The sequence below is a fragment of the Apodemus sylvaticus genome, chromosome 21, assembly GCF_947179515.1.
Source record: "Apodemus sylvaticus chromosome 21, mApoSyl1.1, whole genome shotgun sequence".
In the NCBI taxonomy this organism is placed as follows: Eukaryota; Metazoa; Chordata; class Mammalia; order Rodentia; family Muridae; genus Apodemus; species Apodemus sylvaticus.
In genome coordinates, this window is record NC_067492.1 from 47,617,209 (window position 1) to 47,632,259 (window position 15,051).

At 46.3% G+C, this 15,051-nt stretch overlaps 1 protein-coding gene across 1 annotated transcript in view; it reads right to left on the minus strand.

Annotated features, from left to right (window-relative positions):
• Tbc1d9 (TBC1 domain family member 9) overlaps positions 1-15,051 on the minus strand; it is a 92,436-nt gene that overhangs the window by 15,064 nt on the left and 62,321 nt on the right. Inside the window, exons 7-13 of the mRNA XM_052166350.1 lie at positions 14,396-14,602; positions 12,815-12,985; positions 11,819-11,969; positions 8,327-8,541; positions 4,302-4,419; positions 2,792-3,077; positions 1,817-1,946 (exon numbers count right to left, since the gene is read on the minus strand). Of these exons, the coding sequence (XP_052022310.1) occupies positions 1,817-1,946; positions 2,792-3,077; positions 4,302-4,419; positions 8,327-8,541; positions 11,819-11,969; positions 12,815-12,985; positions 14,396-14,602 (1,278 nt within the window). The remainder of the gene's footprint in view (positions 1-1,816; positions 1,947-2,791; positions 3,078-4,301; positions 4,420-8,326; positions 8,542-11,818; positions 11,970-12,814; positions 12,986-14,395; positions 14,603-15,051) is intronic.

Consider the following 15,051-nt stretch of genomic DNA (forward strand, 5'->3'; position numbering starts at 1 on the left):
TCCCAAAGTTCTGGATACTTGGGATCACATTTGGCTCCCTGAGTACCTGGGTGTGGACCCAGATTGCATGTCCAATCATATTAGGGCAGTGGAGGCCTGTGATTGGACAGGAAAAGGGAGGCGGAGCTAGGAGTTGGGGGGTGAGTGGGACAGAGGTTGCAGGAGGAGAAGAGAGGAAAACGGAAATGGAGTCGGATGTGGCATTATCAAAAGATTGGACTATTGGGATAAAGCTTTAATATCAACTCTCACACTACTGTATTGGCATCTTGTGATTGTGATTTTAAATATAAATCTAATTGGCTAACTAATCAAGCATTAAGACTCATGCTTCCTCTGGGTAATTGGGGGTGAGCTGGCAGATCTCGGGATGTGTGGGCATTGTGTGGAAGCAAGATGAACTCACAGGACCCCCGCCAGAGAGTTGGCCGAGCGGGGGCTGGAAAGTGGACAGGCTGACAGATCATGGGAGCGTGGGCCTAACCCGGAGAGTTCGCGGGTCCCTTGGTGGGCTAGCAGGAGCCCTTTGGCCGGGTGCGAGGTCTTCGGATCGCCATTGTCTTGGTGGCTATAGCGCGGGAATGTGCCCGTGTTCTTTTTTTAATATTTCCCACAACACCAGATGGCTGGAGTAAAGATTTTTTTTAATTGACTATAAACAAACTGTCTGTGCAGTCATCTGTAGTTGGATAACTGGAACACTTCAAGGATAGGCCAAGATAGGAAACAAGAATTCTTCTCAGGGAAAAGAAAAAGAAATTAAATAAATCATTGTTACATTAAACAAATTAAATCAAATAATATTAAATAAAATATATCAAAATTAAATAAATCATTGTTACATCTGCACCTGTCTGCTCCGGGTGTTTTCACTGCTTAGTGTGAGAGCAGGCGACAAATTATCTGTGACTGTTTCCCAGGATTGGCCCCTCAGTCCACTGAGTGATAAATCTGACATGCTTCTCGATCAGGGGTCAGAGGACCAGAGCTTGCCACACCATTTACAACACAAGGCCTATGAGAAATCCCGAGATCCACTCAACATTCCTCTCTGAGACCAAAGCTTTCAGTTTACAGGCAGTCACCTGCCTCAGACAACCAATGTAAAAGGGAACAGGGTTTCTGTTCATCTCCAAACTCATGCTGAAACTGGGTGCCCAGGTGCTGCAGGCTTGAAGGGAAGGCCTTATCTACTGTCCTTTGGATTGGAAGAGCGGCATGCCTGTGGACAAGATGCTATGCAGGGGTCTGGCAGGTGCAGAGGGCCTACGGGCAAAGGGCAGAAGCAGGTTCTAATGTCTGAGCTTCTGCCCCTTCCAGACACTGTTCCTCCTACCTGCAGGGCACAGATGGTGTCCAAACAAACAGGAAGATGGGCTCTCACCCATCTGCTGGCCAGCCTTAGGGTTCTGAGGCTCTACCTACATCAGTGATTCTCAACCTGTGGGTCATGACCCTGTAGGGGTTGAATGACCATTTCATAAGGGGTCACATATCACATATCCATGTTACAATTCATAAGAGTAGCAAAATTGCAGTTATGAGGTAGCAATGAAAATAATTTTATGGTCGGGTGTCACCACAACGTGAGGAATTGTATAAAGGGCTGTAGCATTATGAAGTTGAGAGCCACTACTCTAGAATTAAGAGGACTCCAGCCTTAATCTTTACAAAGCAGCTGTGTTCTTGTATTCTACGACAATGGCAGAAGCTGGATTCAGGTGGGTTAGGAAAGGCAGTATGGGACCCATGCCCACCCGAGGTGGGTGGGAACGCTGGGGGCACCTTTACCACGTGACTGGGAAGCAAAACCTACCTCGTAGGATGTTCCTATGAGTCTGAAGATGTCCACGGCAGGGTAGGGCCCCACGTCATCACTGAGCAGGGAGTGGAGGTGAGGGATAGGAGGCAGTGTGCTGTCTTTGTTGGTCACGCTGTCTAAGTACCTTAGACGAGAGACGAGCCAACTGTCACCAGACAGGAACTGGAGCGCCTCAGGCACAGGACTCAAATGTGCACATTAAAGCAAAAAGCTAAGGGTTTCTGTTTCTCTTTGTCGTTCGTAGCGCTGGGGACTGACCGTGGGTCCTCGTGCGCGCTGAGCAACTCCCTCAGCCTCAGCCCCAATTTTACTTTTTATTTTGAGATTGGTCCACATTGAGGTGGCCAGGCTGGCTTTGAATGTATAATTCTCCTGCCTCAGCCTTCTGAACAGCTGGGATTACAGTGTGCAAACCCAGGTCTTATTAAGATTTTTCCTAAGAACAGAAAGAAACTCCCTTCATTTTTTACAGAAAAGGAATATTGGACTGGGGAAATGGTTGAAGGCTGAAGGACACTTGCTTTATGATCCCACAGACCAGAGTTCGATCCCAGCACTCGGAACAAGCCAGATATCCAGCACACTGTAACTCCAAGGGAGGCAAGGACAGAAGGCCGGAGGATCCCAGGGCTTCACTGGCTTCTGACCTAGTCAAGGAAACATGAGTCCTGGGGCCAGTGGGAGACCCTGCCTCAAAAGAATGCGTGAAGAGTGATGGAGGAAGATACTCAATCCCTTCTGCACATGTGTTCACATGCATCTATCTGCACATATATGCCACATATATACCACATACATAATATATATTATAGAACATATATAATACCTACCATAAACATCCAGTAATAAATATACATTAAAAATGAAAGAGCATATGAAAACATGTCCTTGGCCGCAGAGACCAGTAAGCCTTTTGCTCAATCAAATCAAACTCATGAGGTAGCCCCAGAGACAGCCAGAGCACTGTACCTTCCCAAGACAGTCATAGCTTCTCCATCGTCTTTGCAGTTTAAGAGTTTATCCACGTTGGCGTCCAGCACAGCGAGGGCCAGCTGGAATATCACTTTGATTCCTTCATAGAAGAAACAGTCCACGACCACCACTGCACTCTCAAACGGCATCACACTGAGGAAGAGCGTGAGGAACCACGACAGGGAGATGGTAGAGATCACCCCCAGGTCCTGCATGCAGTCATACAGCTGTGGGACATAGTCTCGCGCCAGCTCCTCGAAGACTCCCTGGTCCACCAGAGCACCTGAGTGGGTGACACAAAACGGTCGCTTAACCCTGCATCCTACTGGAGAACCTAGGCAAAGGGATGGACCGAGTTCTGCTTTTGTCTCTGTGCCTATGGCAAAAATACTGTGACCAAAAGTGACTTAGGAGAGGAAGGGTTTAATTGGGCACACAGTTCCAGGGTACAGCCAAGGCTGCGTGAACCTGCGTGAACCACAGGCAGAGAGAAATGAACACATTTATGTATAGTGCTAGGTAGGTTTCTCTATGCTTAAACGACCCGGGGCCCCAGCCCAGGGAGCGGTGCTGCTCACACCCACTCACACTGGGCCCGCTTACATGAATTACAGCCGGCAAGACAATCCTCTCCAGTCAGTCCCACAGGCTCACTGGAGGATCTAGACACTGCCTCACAGAGACTCTCTTCCCAGGTGATCCTGGGTTATGACAAATTAACAATAAGGATTGACCGTCACACTTATTTATGCAAATACTCTATAGCTATGGGGTCCCAAGACAGGGACTGCTCTTTAAATATATATATTTAAATTAAACATATTAATTTAATTATTAGTTATTTAATAGTGATCATTAATATATTAAATACTCATTAATAATTTAATAATCACTACATAATTATTTATTATATACTATTATAATATGACAATTATGATAAATTATTGGTAATTAATAAATATTAAATAATTATCAATTATTTAATAATTGAATAAAATAAATTTAAAAATATATTAATTTAAAAAGATTCTAGCTGTGCACATTCACCACTGGCTTGCTGACATTTTAAACTGCACACACTCAGTGGTCGGTTTTACTGGATTTAGAATCACCCAGAAGACACACCTTTGAGCAGTCCCAGGGAGGTGTTACTGGAGAAATCTAACTACAGTGGTGAGGGCCGCCATCGCTGTCCCCAGGGCTAGGGTCCTGGGCTACATTTAAAATCAGAGAGAGCAGGCTGAGCACCAACATTCACGTCTCTGTTTGCTCACGGGGACCCATGTGACCTTATGTTCCCACCGCTGTGCCCATGTGACCTTAGGTTCCCACCGCCGTACCTTGACTTGCCCTGTGTGGGCAAATTCCAAGCCACAACAAACTCTTCCTCTCTAAGTTGATTTTTGGCTGGGTGCCTTGTCACAGCTCTGAGGAGAAGAACTAACACACTGCTACAGTCTTTTTCCCACTGAGACAGGCTAAGGTGTTTAAACCCAGCACCACATACCTACAACCCTGGTGTTGTAGTAATCGGGGAGCATGCGCTCGCACAAGGCCACAAGTAGCCAGAAGGCCTCCTCCTCTTTGGCATAAAGCAGTAGCACTGAAGTGACAATGTTCATGGCCTGAGGGGAAGGGAGAGGGAGGACACCATCAAACACAGTCTGAGTACAGCAAACATACACAGTAGCAATCTTGTTAACTGTCGAGGGACTGTGCCCACTCTGTGTTACTCCAAACTACGGGGAGCCAGTGGTCTCTCGGGGTGGGCCATTTGAAAAGCAGCCTCCACCATCTGTCTGGCACCGCCCATGCAGCACAGACTCAGGAAATGAGCCGCTCCCGAAAGGAGGAGCCTTATCAATAAACCGGGCTGAACTGAGATTGCAGGGCCACATGGAAGGATTAACATTCTATCAGCATATTCAGGCCAAGAACTTTCTGAAAAGAAAGGGTCGAACCCCCTCATCTAGAGCCCATGAAGAGACAGCCAGGACCACAATGGAAGAACTGCCACCAACTTGTTTTGTGTACCTAGTGTGTGCACGCCAGACCCACAGGAAGAGAACTACTGATTGTTGCTTTTGTGGTATCTACTGTGTGCATGCTGGGTGCATAGGCAGAGAATGTAGGGCTCTCATGCAGGGCTCCCTGTTTGCCTCTGGAGCCAAAACTCTATAGCTCTGGCGACCCTGTGACCCTCAGCACCCAATGCTCCTGCGGCAGCTCTCTCCTGGTGATCGGATGAGGTCCCTAATCAATACTGCTCTATTTACATTTATGCCAGCCAGGGTCTGAGACACAGCCTCTTTAACTCTATCTATCCATTCTATAATATCCCAGACAGACAGACAGACTGTGTCAAGCTCCGACACCAGCGGTGGTAGTTGTAATCAAGGTTAGAATTAGAAACCTGTGTTCAGCTGGGCCAGACTGCTGTGAAAGTGGAAGTATATGGCAAATTTCTGCCATGGAACAGCTGGCACTTCATGAATTTATTGTTAATTCACTAAATTCTGGCATTATGGAAATACATAAATGTGTCTGTTTTCCTGACATAGTTCACTCACAACACTGACCAAAAAAGGGAAGAAAAAGGTCATTTTTTTTTGTAGGTACCAATAAACTTTCAAGAAAAGTCAACTAAGTAAACTTCTGATTTCCAGGCCGACCAAGCTTCCCGAATATTCTTCTGAGTTCTGTCTGTTTATGCCCCTTTAGTGTGGAGAATCCTCTTCAGCGACAGCCAAGGGGCTGTCTTCACTGGCACTACAGCTGACCCGCCTCAAGCATGCACAGGCATGCCCTTAGTGTAGGCCCCTGCCCGGAGCCTGTTTGACAAAGCTTTCGGCCTGCTAAATCCCTTCAGGATTCTTAATCCTTAACTCAGGGGAGGAAATTATTTCCCTTTAACCTCCCATAAATAGCTCCTATAAGCAAGCCCACAGGGCTCCAGGCTCCAGGCTGCCCTGGAAGAACAAGGCAACCATTCAGACCTGGAGCTCTCCTCCCTTAGGATCGATCACCCAGGAAACGATGCTCGAGATAAGCAAAGGTGATCCAAATTCTAAAGTAACCTTATTTTATTAAAAGATATTAGCAGAAGCTCATAACCCCTAAGCGGCTCAACATTAACTGTCCCTTAATTAAAATATGAAGATCAAAAGGTAAAAATGAATTCTGTTCTGTCAGAAGCCAAGCAGCTGGTGAGTTCCTTTTGATCTTCTAGAACCCAGTACCAATTCATCAGGCCTGTGCAATATAAATCCCCTAAAAGGTGTTTGGCTGAAAAGGTCCCTTCTTAAAAGCCTTGGTATTCCGAGTGGTTATTAAAATTCCACATGAGAATTAGCCTGCCAGGTCTAGTCTACGGTCTCCATGAAGGTCAGCTCCTCAGCCATCCGGCGAGACGGGGCCCCTGGTTCTCCTTTCTCACGGGCTCTGGGTGAGAGGAGAGAGCAGGGGAAGCTGGGAGGACAGAGCTCACCAGCCTGGAGGCTACTGAGGAGAAAAAAACGAAACAGAACTGTGGAATTAATGAAGGAATTTAAACAAGGTGTCATAAAAAAATAACGTTGGTATAGGTAAAGTGTGTGTGTGTGTGTGTGTGTGTGTGTGTGTGTGTGTGTGTGTCTGTGTATGTATATGAGAGAGAAAGAGAGAGAGATACTATTTTTACAGGGCAATAGTTTTTCTGTTGGTCTGTATTTACTCTAAGATGTGTTAAAACATACCCCCAGTGTGGGAATGCTGTGTGTGCTGTGGCATGACGTGTTTGAGAAGAGGGAACAGGAGCAGAAGAATCCTGACAGAAGCTGGGGACTCCGCTCACAGGATAAAAGGGCAGGTCAGTGGGGTGCTGAGCAGAAGACCTTTCCTAGCCACTCAGCTAAACACTGACTGGCCCAGAAAAGCCACTGTCGCCTCTGGCTTCCCCCTCAGGGCAGGATTGAGTCAGGGTGCCCCTTTGAAGACCTCGCAACATCTAGAGGCCATTTTAGTCCTCAGAGTGGCGGTTTCTGCTCTTACCTGGTGGATAGGTGACAATACTAATCACGTAGCACCCAGGACACAGAGTTCTCTTGCTATAGAAATAGCATGCCCTCCCAGTGGGCTCCACACACTCAGGGGTGGAGGAAGAGCAGTTGAATAAAGTGTGTGCATGGCTGACTGGAGGTAACGCCTTCCAACAGGAGATTTTCCTAACATGTATGTACCTCACAGACCTCAGGGTTAGGCATCACACACACAATGCCATCTGTAACGCTCCTTCAGGTCTCAGCTCCAGTTATACTTTGAACAATATAAGCAGACACAGGAGGCTTGGAAGTCTGGCCGCTGGGCCGCTGGTGGGGGCTTTATGACTGAGGACTAGCGTTTTGGCCGGGACCTTGTGCTGCCCCCTTGAGCTGCCGGTTAGACGTGTGTTCTTTGGGGCTAGGCCTGATGGCTGCTCGATCCTGGTGAACAAATACATCCCACCCTCGTAAACTTTCTCTCTAACAGGTCTGGCTGGCACACTGCTCATCTTTGGGGTACCTGGGGGAGAGAGAGTCCCTCAGCTAAGCTCTACTTGGTGTGATTTAACATCTCCTGAGCAAATCCATTCCCCAAAACCTTATAACATCAATCTCGTCACTGAGCCTTTCCTATACCGCTCGAACCCACGATGCTGATAGCGTGGAGGTTGAGACACCCCGATGCAGTGACTCCCACTAACCAGTCAGCTTCCCTGTCCCCTATCTGCTGGCAAAGGAAACAAAGGGGTTAGGAAGGAGGTTAGTTCTGCAGGGGACTGACCCTCTAGGTCCCAAAGATTGAAAGTGATGGAGAATGGGTGGGGCATCTCAGAGTCCCCCAAACAGAAGTGAGGGATGCATCAGTGGTGGATGGTGGTGCAGCCTAGCCAGGTCAGGAGAAGAGGCATCGAGTCCTGTTGCCGTTTCCCCACGTAAAAACTTTTCAACGTCGGGGCTATGTGAACCCTTCTAGACACTCCGGCGTCTTACATGTCTATTTACAACAGACTAAAATCTGTGTAAAACAGTGTTTTAAGAAAGCAGCCCCTTGGGGGCTAGAGAGATGGCTCTGTGGTTAAGAGCACCGACTGTTCTTCCAAAGGTCCTGAGTTCAAATCCCAGCTATGACCTGGTGGCTCACAGCCATCCGTAATGAGATCTGATGCCCTCTTCTGGTGTGTCTGAAAATAGCTACAGTGTACCTACATATAATAAATAAATAAATGTTTAAAAAAAAGAAACTTAAAAAAAAAAGGAAAAAGAAGGCAGCCCTTTTGCTGTAAATGATCACACTGAGAGAGACATGACAGAGGGGAAAACTGGGAGAAGAAAGTTATAAACTTGCTTGTCTGGAGTTCCTTGCTTGCTCTAATAAACTCCTGGCTGGCTGATCTGAGACTGTGAATCTCCTCTGAGTTCTCCTCTTTCAGGACTATAAGAACTGAGGCTGCAGGCTGGGTCGAGATCGGAGGATACTTGGAGCCTTCCCCAAACACAAACTTGTGTCGGTTACCTGGCAATAGCCTATGTTGGGATTGCGAAAAGCGTAAGCCGTTAAGACTCTCCTCAGAGCTGCGATACCCATTTCGTTCTGGAAAGCTGGGTGTTCTGGAAGGGAGCGGTGTAAGTCTCTCTCGATCTCCTCGGTGGCGAGATTGTACCTGCCCATGGACTTCTCCACAAGGTCCTCGTAGTACCCGGGGTGTGTGGCCTTCTCGTTGATGGCGCCTGGGAAGCACGCAACACATAGGACATCAAGAAACATCAAGAAAGCTAAGATCCTCCTGTTCCAGCTGCAGACAGCACTGACTGGCTCAAACGCTCCTTTCCCACCAACCAAAGGAAACTGAAAAAGAACATCTTTATAGGGTGTTTTCAGTGACATCTAGACTGGTAATTCACCTGTGGCCTCCTTCCCCCCTCAGTCCCTCAGCAGCATGGCCACACGACCTCTCAGTCCGCAGCACTGTTCCAAGCTCACACACTGAGGGCTGCGTAGGGACCCCCTAGGGGGGACACCCGACAGAGTGACCAGGCATATTTTTCACTTTTAGCTGCTCTCCTTGCTTTGATTTTATGAGAGGGTCTGTTAAAGTCTCACTGGAGAACTATAATCGCCTCTCAAAACAACTTTTAGCCTGTTTCTTAAAGACCTTCTGCAACAGTGACACGATCAATCGTGTGATCGTGACAGGAGAGCCGAGGGCTTGCTGAAGCACAGGCAGCGATGAGTCCTCCCAGTCCCTACCTCTGACGCGGGGACCCCTTCGGTTACAGGACTGGGGCTGCAGAATAGAGCCAATGGTTATTGATCTGAGGTAATTATTTAAGGTTCTCAAAGACAGGACACCCCCCCATCTATGTCAATAGCAAAACTCAATCTCAGTATGACTTCACATTGCCACTGGGGAAAGTGACTATCCCACGCAGAAGAATGAGAGTGGATCCTCACCTCACAGACACATGTCAACGCAACATGTGTCAAGGGCTAGAGCATAAGCCATGAAGTCCAAAAGCCACCTGAGGAGAGCAGGGAGGACCTTTCTAACAGAGCAATTGGGCTTTGTGTATGATACCAGCCATATCCACAGGGCACAGGTAGTAGATGTGGAAACAGGTAAGACCATGTCAGTTCAGAAACTTGACTCAACAAAGAGAGCAAGTAACAAGAGGAGGCTGACGGGATAGAAGGACACACAAGTGAAGCGTGCATCCTATAAAGAGTGTTTATCCGAAACGCAACACTGGCCAAGGGATCTGGGTGTCTCTGTAAAAGCGCTTGCCCTGTAAGCCTGAGCCCCTGGGTCTGACCCCTGGAACCCAGAGTGGAAGAGAGAATCAACATTGAATGGTTTGCTCTCTGACCGTCACACGTGCCCTGTGGCACACACACATACCATATACACATTCTAATAACAAATAAACGAATAAAAAAAAGGGGAGCTGGCGAGATGGCTCAGCAGTTAAGAGCACGTGCTGCTCCTGTAGAGGACAGGAACTCAGTTCCTGGCGACCGAGCCAGGCAGCTCACTCCTGCTACGAGGATTTGAAGATCACATGGCTGGTGCGCACACATAAATGTATGCTAAAACATAAGTAATTAATAATAATTTTTAAAATGGACAAAAAGTCATATAAAACAGTAGCAAAGGAGCACAAAATAATAACAAATTAGGAAAAGCCCAATTAAAAGTGGCAAAGAGACATTATTCAAAAAGAGGCCTCCCACTGGTAAGAAGTACATGAGAGACTCCCCCATTACTAATCACTAGACAGATGGAAATAAAAACTAGAGTGGAAAAAAATGAATACATTAAAGATACAAGATACAGGATAAATATACAAAATTAAACTACATGTGTATATGCTAACAATGAGCAACTGTCAGAGGAAACAATCTCATTTATAATAGGATCAAAAATTAAAATATTAGGTGTGTGAAATATTTAGGTGTGTAATGAAATAACTTAATTAAGTCAGGCTTAGCACATCGCAGGCTACAAACATAGCTCAGAGAAATGGACTAAGATCCAAATTTAAATAAAGAGATCCTCTGTGCATAGATTAGAAGACAATACTGCTAAGAGAAAAAAACTCCCAAACTCATCTATGGATTTAACATAATATCTGTCAAAACCACAGGAGCCCTTTGCTGATTAGCTGATCCTAAATTCTTTGTAAGTGACTCCAAATGTCCCAAACAATCTTGAAAGGGAAAGAACAATTATCGGAGGGCCCACATTCCTTTGTCTCACATCTTATTACAAAGTTACAGCAATTTTGGCTGTGTGATACTCATAGACAGATATAATAATCATTGTATTAAAACATGGAAATCTAGACATAAATACTAATGCAGAAAAGCTGAGTCCATTCAGCAGTGACACCAGGACATCATGGTGTTCATATGGAAAAGAGTGAGGTCAGACCGTTCTTTCCACTGCACAGAAAATTAACTCATAACGGATCAGTGAGCTATAATCTCAAGTCTCAGTAGCAAGCATAGGTCTAAGCCAGTGGTCCTCAACCTTCCTAATGCTGTGACCCTTTGTTTTTTGTTTGTTTGTTTGTTTTTTGTTTTCTTCTTTTCTTTTTTTTTCTTTTTTCAAGACAGTGTTTCTCTGTGTAGCCCTGGCTGTCCTGGAACTCACTCTGTAGACCAGGCTGGCCTCGAACTCAGAAATCCGCCTGCCTCTGCCTCCCAAGTGCTGGGATTAAAGGCGTGCGCCACCACTGCCCGGCACTGTGACCCTTTAATACAGTTCCTCGCATTGTGGTGACCCCCAAACCATATAATTATTTCATTAACACTTCATAACCATAAGTTTGCTACTGTTATGAGTCATAACATAAGTATCTCTGTGTCCCGATGGTTGTAGGTGATCCACGTGGGAGACTTGTTCACTCCTCAAACGAGGTCACGACCCACAAGTTGAGAACCACTGGTCTAAGCATTCATGATTTAAAGGTACAGTGACAAAGGAAAAATACTCCAGAGTCTTAAAAACTGTGCTTCAAGGTCAGCATGTAGACAGCGAGAACACACCAGAATGGAATAGGCTGAAAACTCTTGTAAGAGTTTTGTATCTAAAACCAATTAGAAAATTCTTGCAACTAAATATTGAATATCCCAATTGAAATATTACCTAATTAAAACCAGGCAAACTACACAAACAACCAGTAAATGGCCGAGGAAATGAATCAAAACCACAATTAGAAAACTGCAGAGAAGAAGTGGGTATAGAGTGCTCAGCTCTAATGGGGAGCGTACAAACCCCAATTCAAATCTCTGTCACCCCGCAAGGCTCAGGGCTGTTAGGGGCTGGGGTCACTGCTGTCAAAAGCAGTCTTGACCGGAACTCACCAAGCCATGGCCCTAGCTAAGCCCTGGCTGACAACAGACAGCAGCTGGAGAAAGAAGTAAGAAAAAAACCAAGATACAAAGCTGAGAGTTGGGGTCAGGAATAACCAGTCACCCTGCGGCACTGCTCTTAGCTCTTCCTACCTGAAAGCAGCAGCCAGAGCTCGCCGCGCATGCTCTCTGGGATGCCCTTCAGTACCAGCTCCCGGGTCTTCTCTGTGCGGTACATGCAGATCCCCTGCCCATACTCAGCAAAGTGAATCTTCCAGGCTTGTTCTTTCAAAAACTCTTTGGCCTGAAAGACAGAGTGGAACATCACGGATCCCCCAGAAGGCTCTGATGGGAGGTCCTGAGGACGGTACTGAGAGATCAGATCCCTGTTGAATGGACAGTTGACTCTGAGCAGAACTCCCGAGAATGTACAGCTATGGATGTTTAGAGTTCTTTCCTAATTTTATCCAATCACAGCCTGTTCTATCAGAGTCTCCTGCTCAGTGTCTATTTGACAGTAGATTAACCATTAGAATGATGATCATACTTGTGGTTTTATGTGTATTCTCCTGTGAATGTGAACTGGTGACTTAAATGTGAGCCGAGAAAGAGCATCACTATTTGTTGTTTGGTTACACAGGAATTAAAAAAACAAAAAACAAAAAACAAAAAACAAAAACAAAACAAAACAAAACAAAAAAACAAGACCAAAGAAAAAGGAAAGTATTCGCACAGGTACTGTGACTCTCAAGGCTCCCATAGCCACTCTGCAAACTAATGACTCACTTAGATAAGAATGGTTTTGTTTTTGAAAAAAAATGTGTTAGAGATATCTCTACAAACATTTAAGGCCATTTCTATTAATGTTAGTTTAATTACAATAAAACTATCTACATGGGATGGTTCAGTGGTCAAGAGTATACAATCAGAATTTGGATCCCAGGGTCTGTGTAATAAGCCAGGAATCTTGACATTGCCTGTAGCTCCATTTCTGAGGGATCTGCGCTCCCTCTTAACACACACACACACACACACACACACACACACACACACACGCACGCATAAAACTCTTTAAAATAAATCTTATTTTTTTAAAATTTTCTTTTGTTCTAATACAGCAAGTTTCAGGGGACAGGAAGATGTACCTACCAGTTTCGGATTGAATTCCTCGGGAGATCGCCGCCGGTACATGGTCATGAGGGTCTGGGTGGCTGTAGGGACACTGTTACCATTGAGGTTAAAGGGACGTTCTCCATCAGCATCTGAGCTTGTGCTTCTCTGGGGACTGGAGGAGACGAGGCTGCTCGGCCGGGAATACACCTGTCAACGGGGAGGAGCACACGTGCATGGCCCTGGCAGCACAACTGCCTTCTCCGTGTCTTCCGCACAGGATTAACAGCTAGGGCACGCTTTCCCTGTTGCTATGTGAAGAGGTGGGAAAGGCCAGCAAGGCAACACCTTTCAGAAGTTCCACTGGGGCGAAGTCATAAGAGTGTTTGCTTACTACACGCAAGGCCCTGGGCTTGATCCCCAGCAACACGCAAACGGGTGAGGCAGCCTGTGTCTATAACCCCAGCATTGAGGAGGTGGAGCCATTGTCAGCTACACAGCCAACCTCCAGACTGGTTCTCCGACACCCCCCTAATGTCCCCCCAATAAACAGGAAAAACTGTTCGAGGATTTCTTTTATCTGCAGAGAAATCCGAGTACTATTGTCGAGTTAACGGAAGACAGAACATTTCCCTTTTATTATCTCAATAAGTGTTTGCTATATGCGTCCACAGATTGGCTATTCCACATGGCAGAAGCAAAAGCTTTGAAACTGGACTGTTTGGCCCCCGTCTAGTTTCTAGTGTCTCAGAAATGCTGCAGATGTGACTTGGCAGCAGGGACGGGATTGGAGATTGGTCCCACAACCTTGTCGTCTTTAGCTGACTGAAACTTCCCCCACCGCTCTGGCTAATGATTTATCCTCTCAGGCTCTGAGTTCTCTGGAAGGCGGTCTGATAGGCAACCCACCACAGAAGTCACCATAATGATGCTATACTTCAGGTCTGGCTTCTGAACCCTTCCCGCTGATGTCACTAAATAGAAAAGAGTCACTTTTCATGTAATCAGAACAAGTCACTTAAAGATACCTCAAACTTCAAGAGGCTGAAACCGGGCCTGGTGGTATAAATTCCAGGATCTGGAATCCCGGCTGATGCTGAAGCTAAAGGATTGCAAGTCCCAGCCTTTGTGGGCTACAGTTCAAGGCCAGCCTGGAGAACTCAGTGAAGGCTGGGGTTAAAGCTCTGTAGAAGATTGCTTGCTTAGTAAAGCTCTGGGGAAGCAACCCTTTTTGGGTCAAGTGACCCTTTCATGGGAGTTTCCTAAGACCATTGGAAAACACGTATTTGCACAATGATTCATAATAGTAGAAAAATTACAGTTATAAAGTAATAATGAAATAATTTATGGTTAGTGGGTCACCACAACCTGAGGAACTGCACTGAAGGGTTGTAGTATTAGGATTAGAGACCCACGGCTTTAGAGCTACTGCCAAATACCAATTCCTGCTGAGATACCGCACTGTGCACTGGGGCAGAGGGCTTAACACAGCTGTTAAATTTGACAGTCAAACAAATTGGACAAAGAGGTGCACACATCAGGGCTGAGCAGAGGAGTGGCCCCACTATGCTCAGGTGAGCTTAGGAGTAGCCCTACTATGCTCCGGTGTCTCCCACCAACCTCATCATCTGAGCTGTTGCAGCTTCCCGAAAACTCTTTGTCTGAGTAGATTCTAGAAGTCGTTTGCTGCAAGAAATCTGAGATCCTTTGCACCAGAAAATCTCTGTCTTTCAAGTTGGCGAACAGGAAAGTCATTCTGTTCCTGGTGCTGATGGACAGAGGGCTGGGGAGCACGCTGCAGCTGTCGGCCTTTTCCACGATGGTTACCTGGGCAAACAGGAGGCAGGGGAGCTGTGTGGGAAGGGTTGGGAAGGCAGCCCCTGCTGAAGGAGCTCAAACTCAAGTCCCTGGGGAAGCCATCCACGGCTCAGACAAATGGAGACACTTCCAACAAACAAAGCACAAATCAAACTGCAGAGTCTAACAGAACATAGAATGATCTTTCTGGGTTTTGCCAAACTAGGAGACATTTTTCAGCAGTTTGCCACTGGTGGTGAAGTGACAGCTGCCAGACATCTTGTGTGACACAGGTCTGCAGCAATAACTGGCCCAGGATACCAGCCATGCTAAGATCGAGAATTGATAAGGAGTTCCCATTTTTCATTAAAAATTCATGGAGCCAAAGGAGACAGGTCTCCTGGCTGCTGTATCATCAGTAATAAAGTAATTCCAATGCTGGCTCCTTTGACTAAGTAAAGGCTATGATGGCCTTCAAA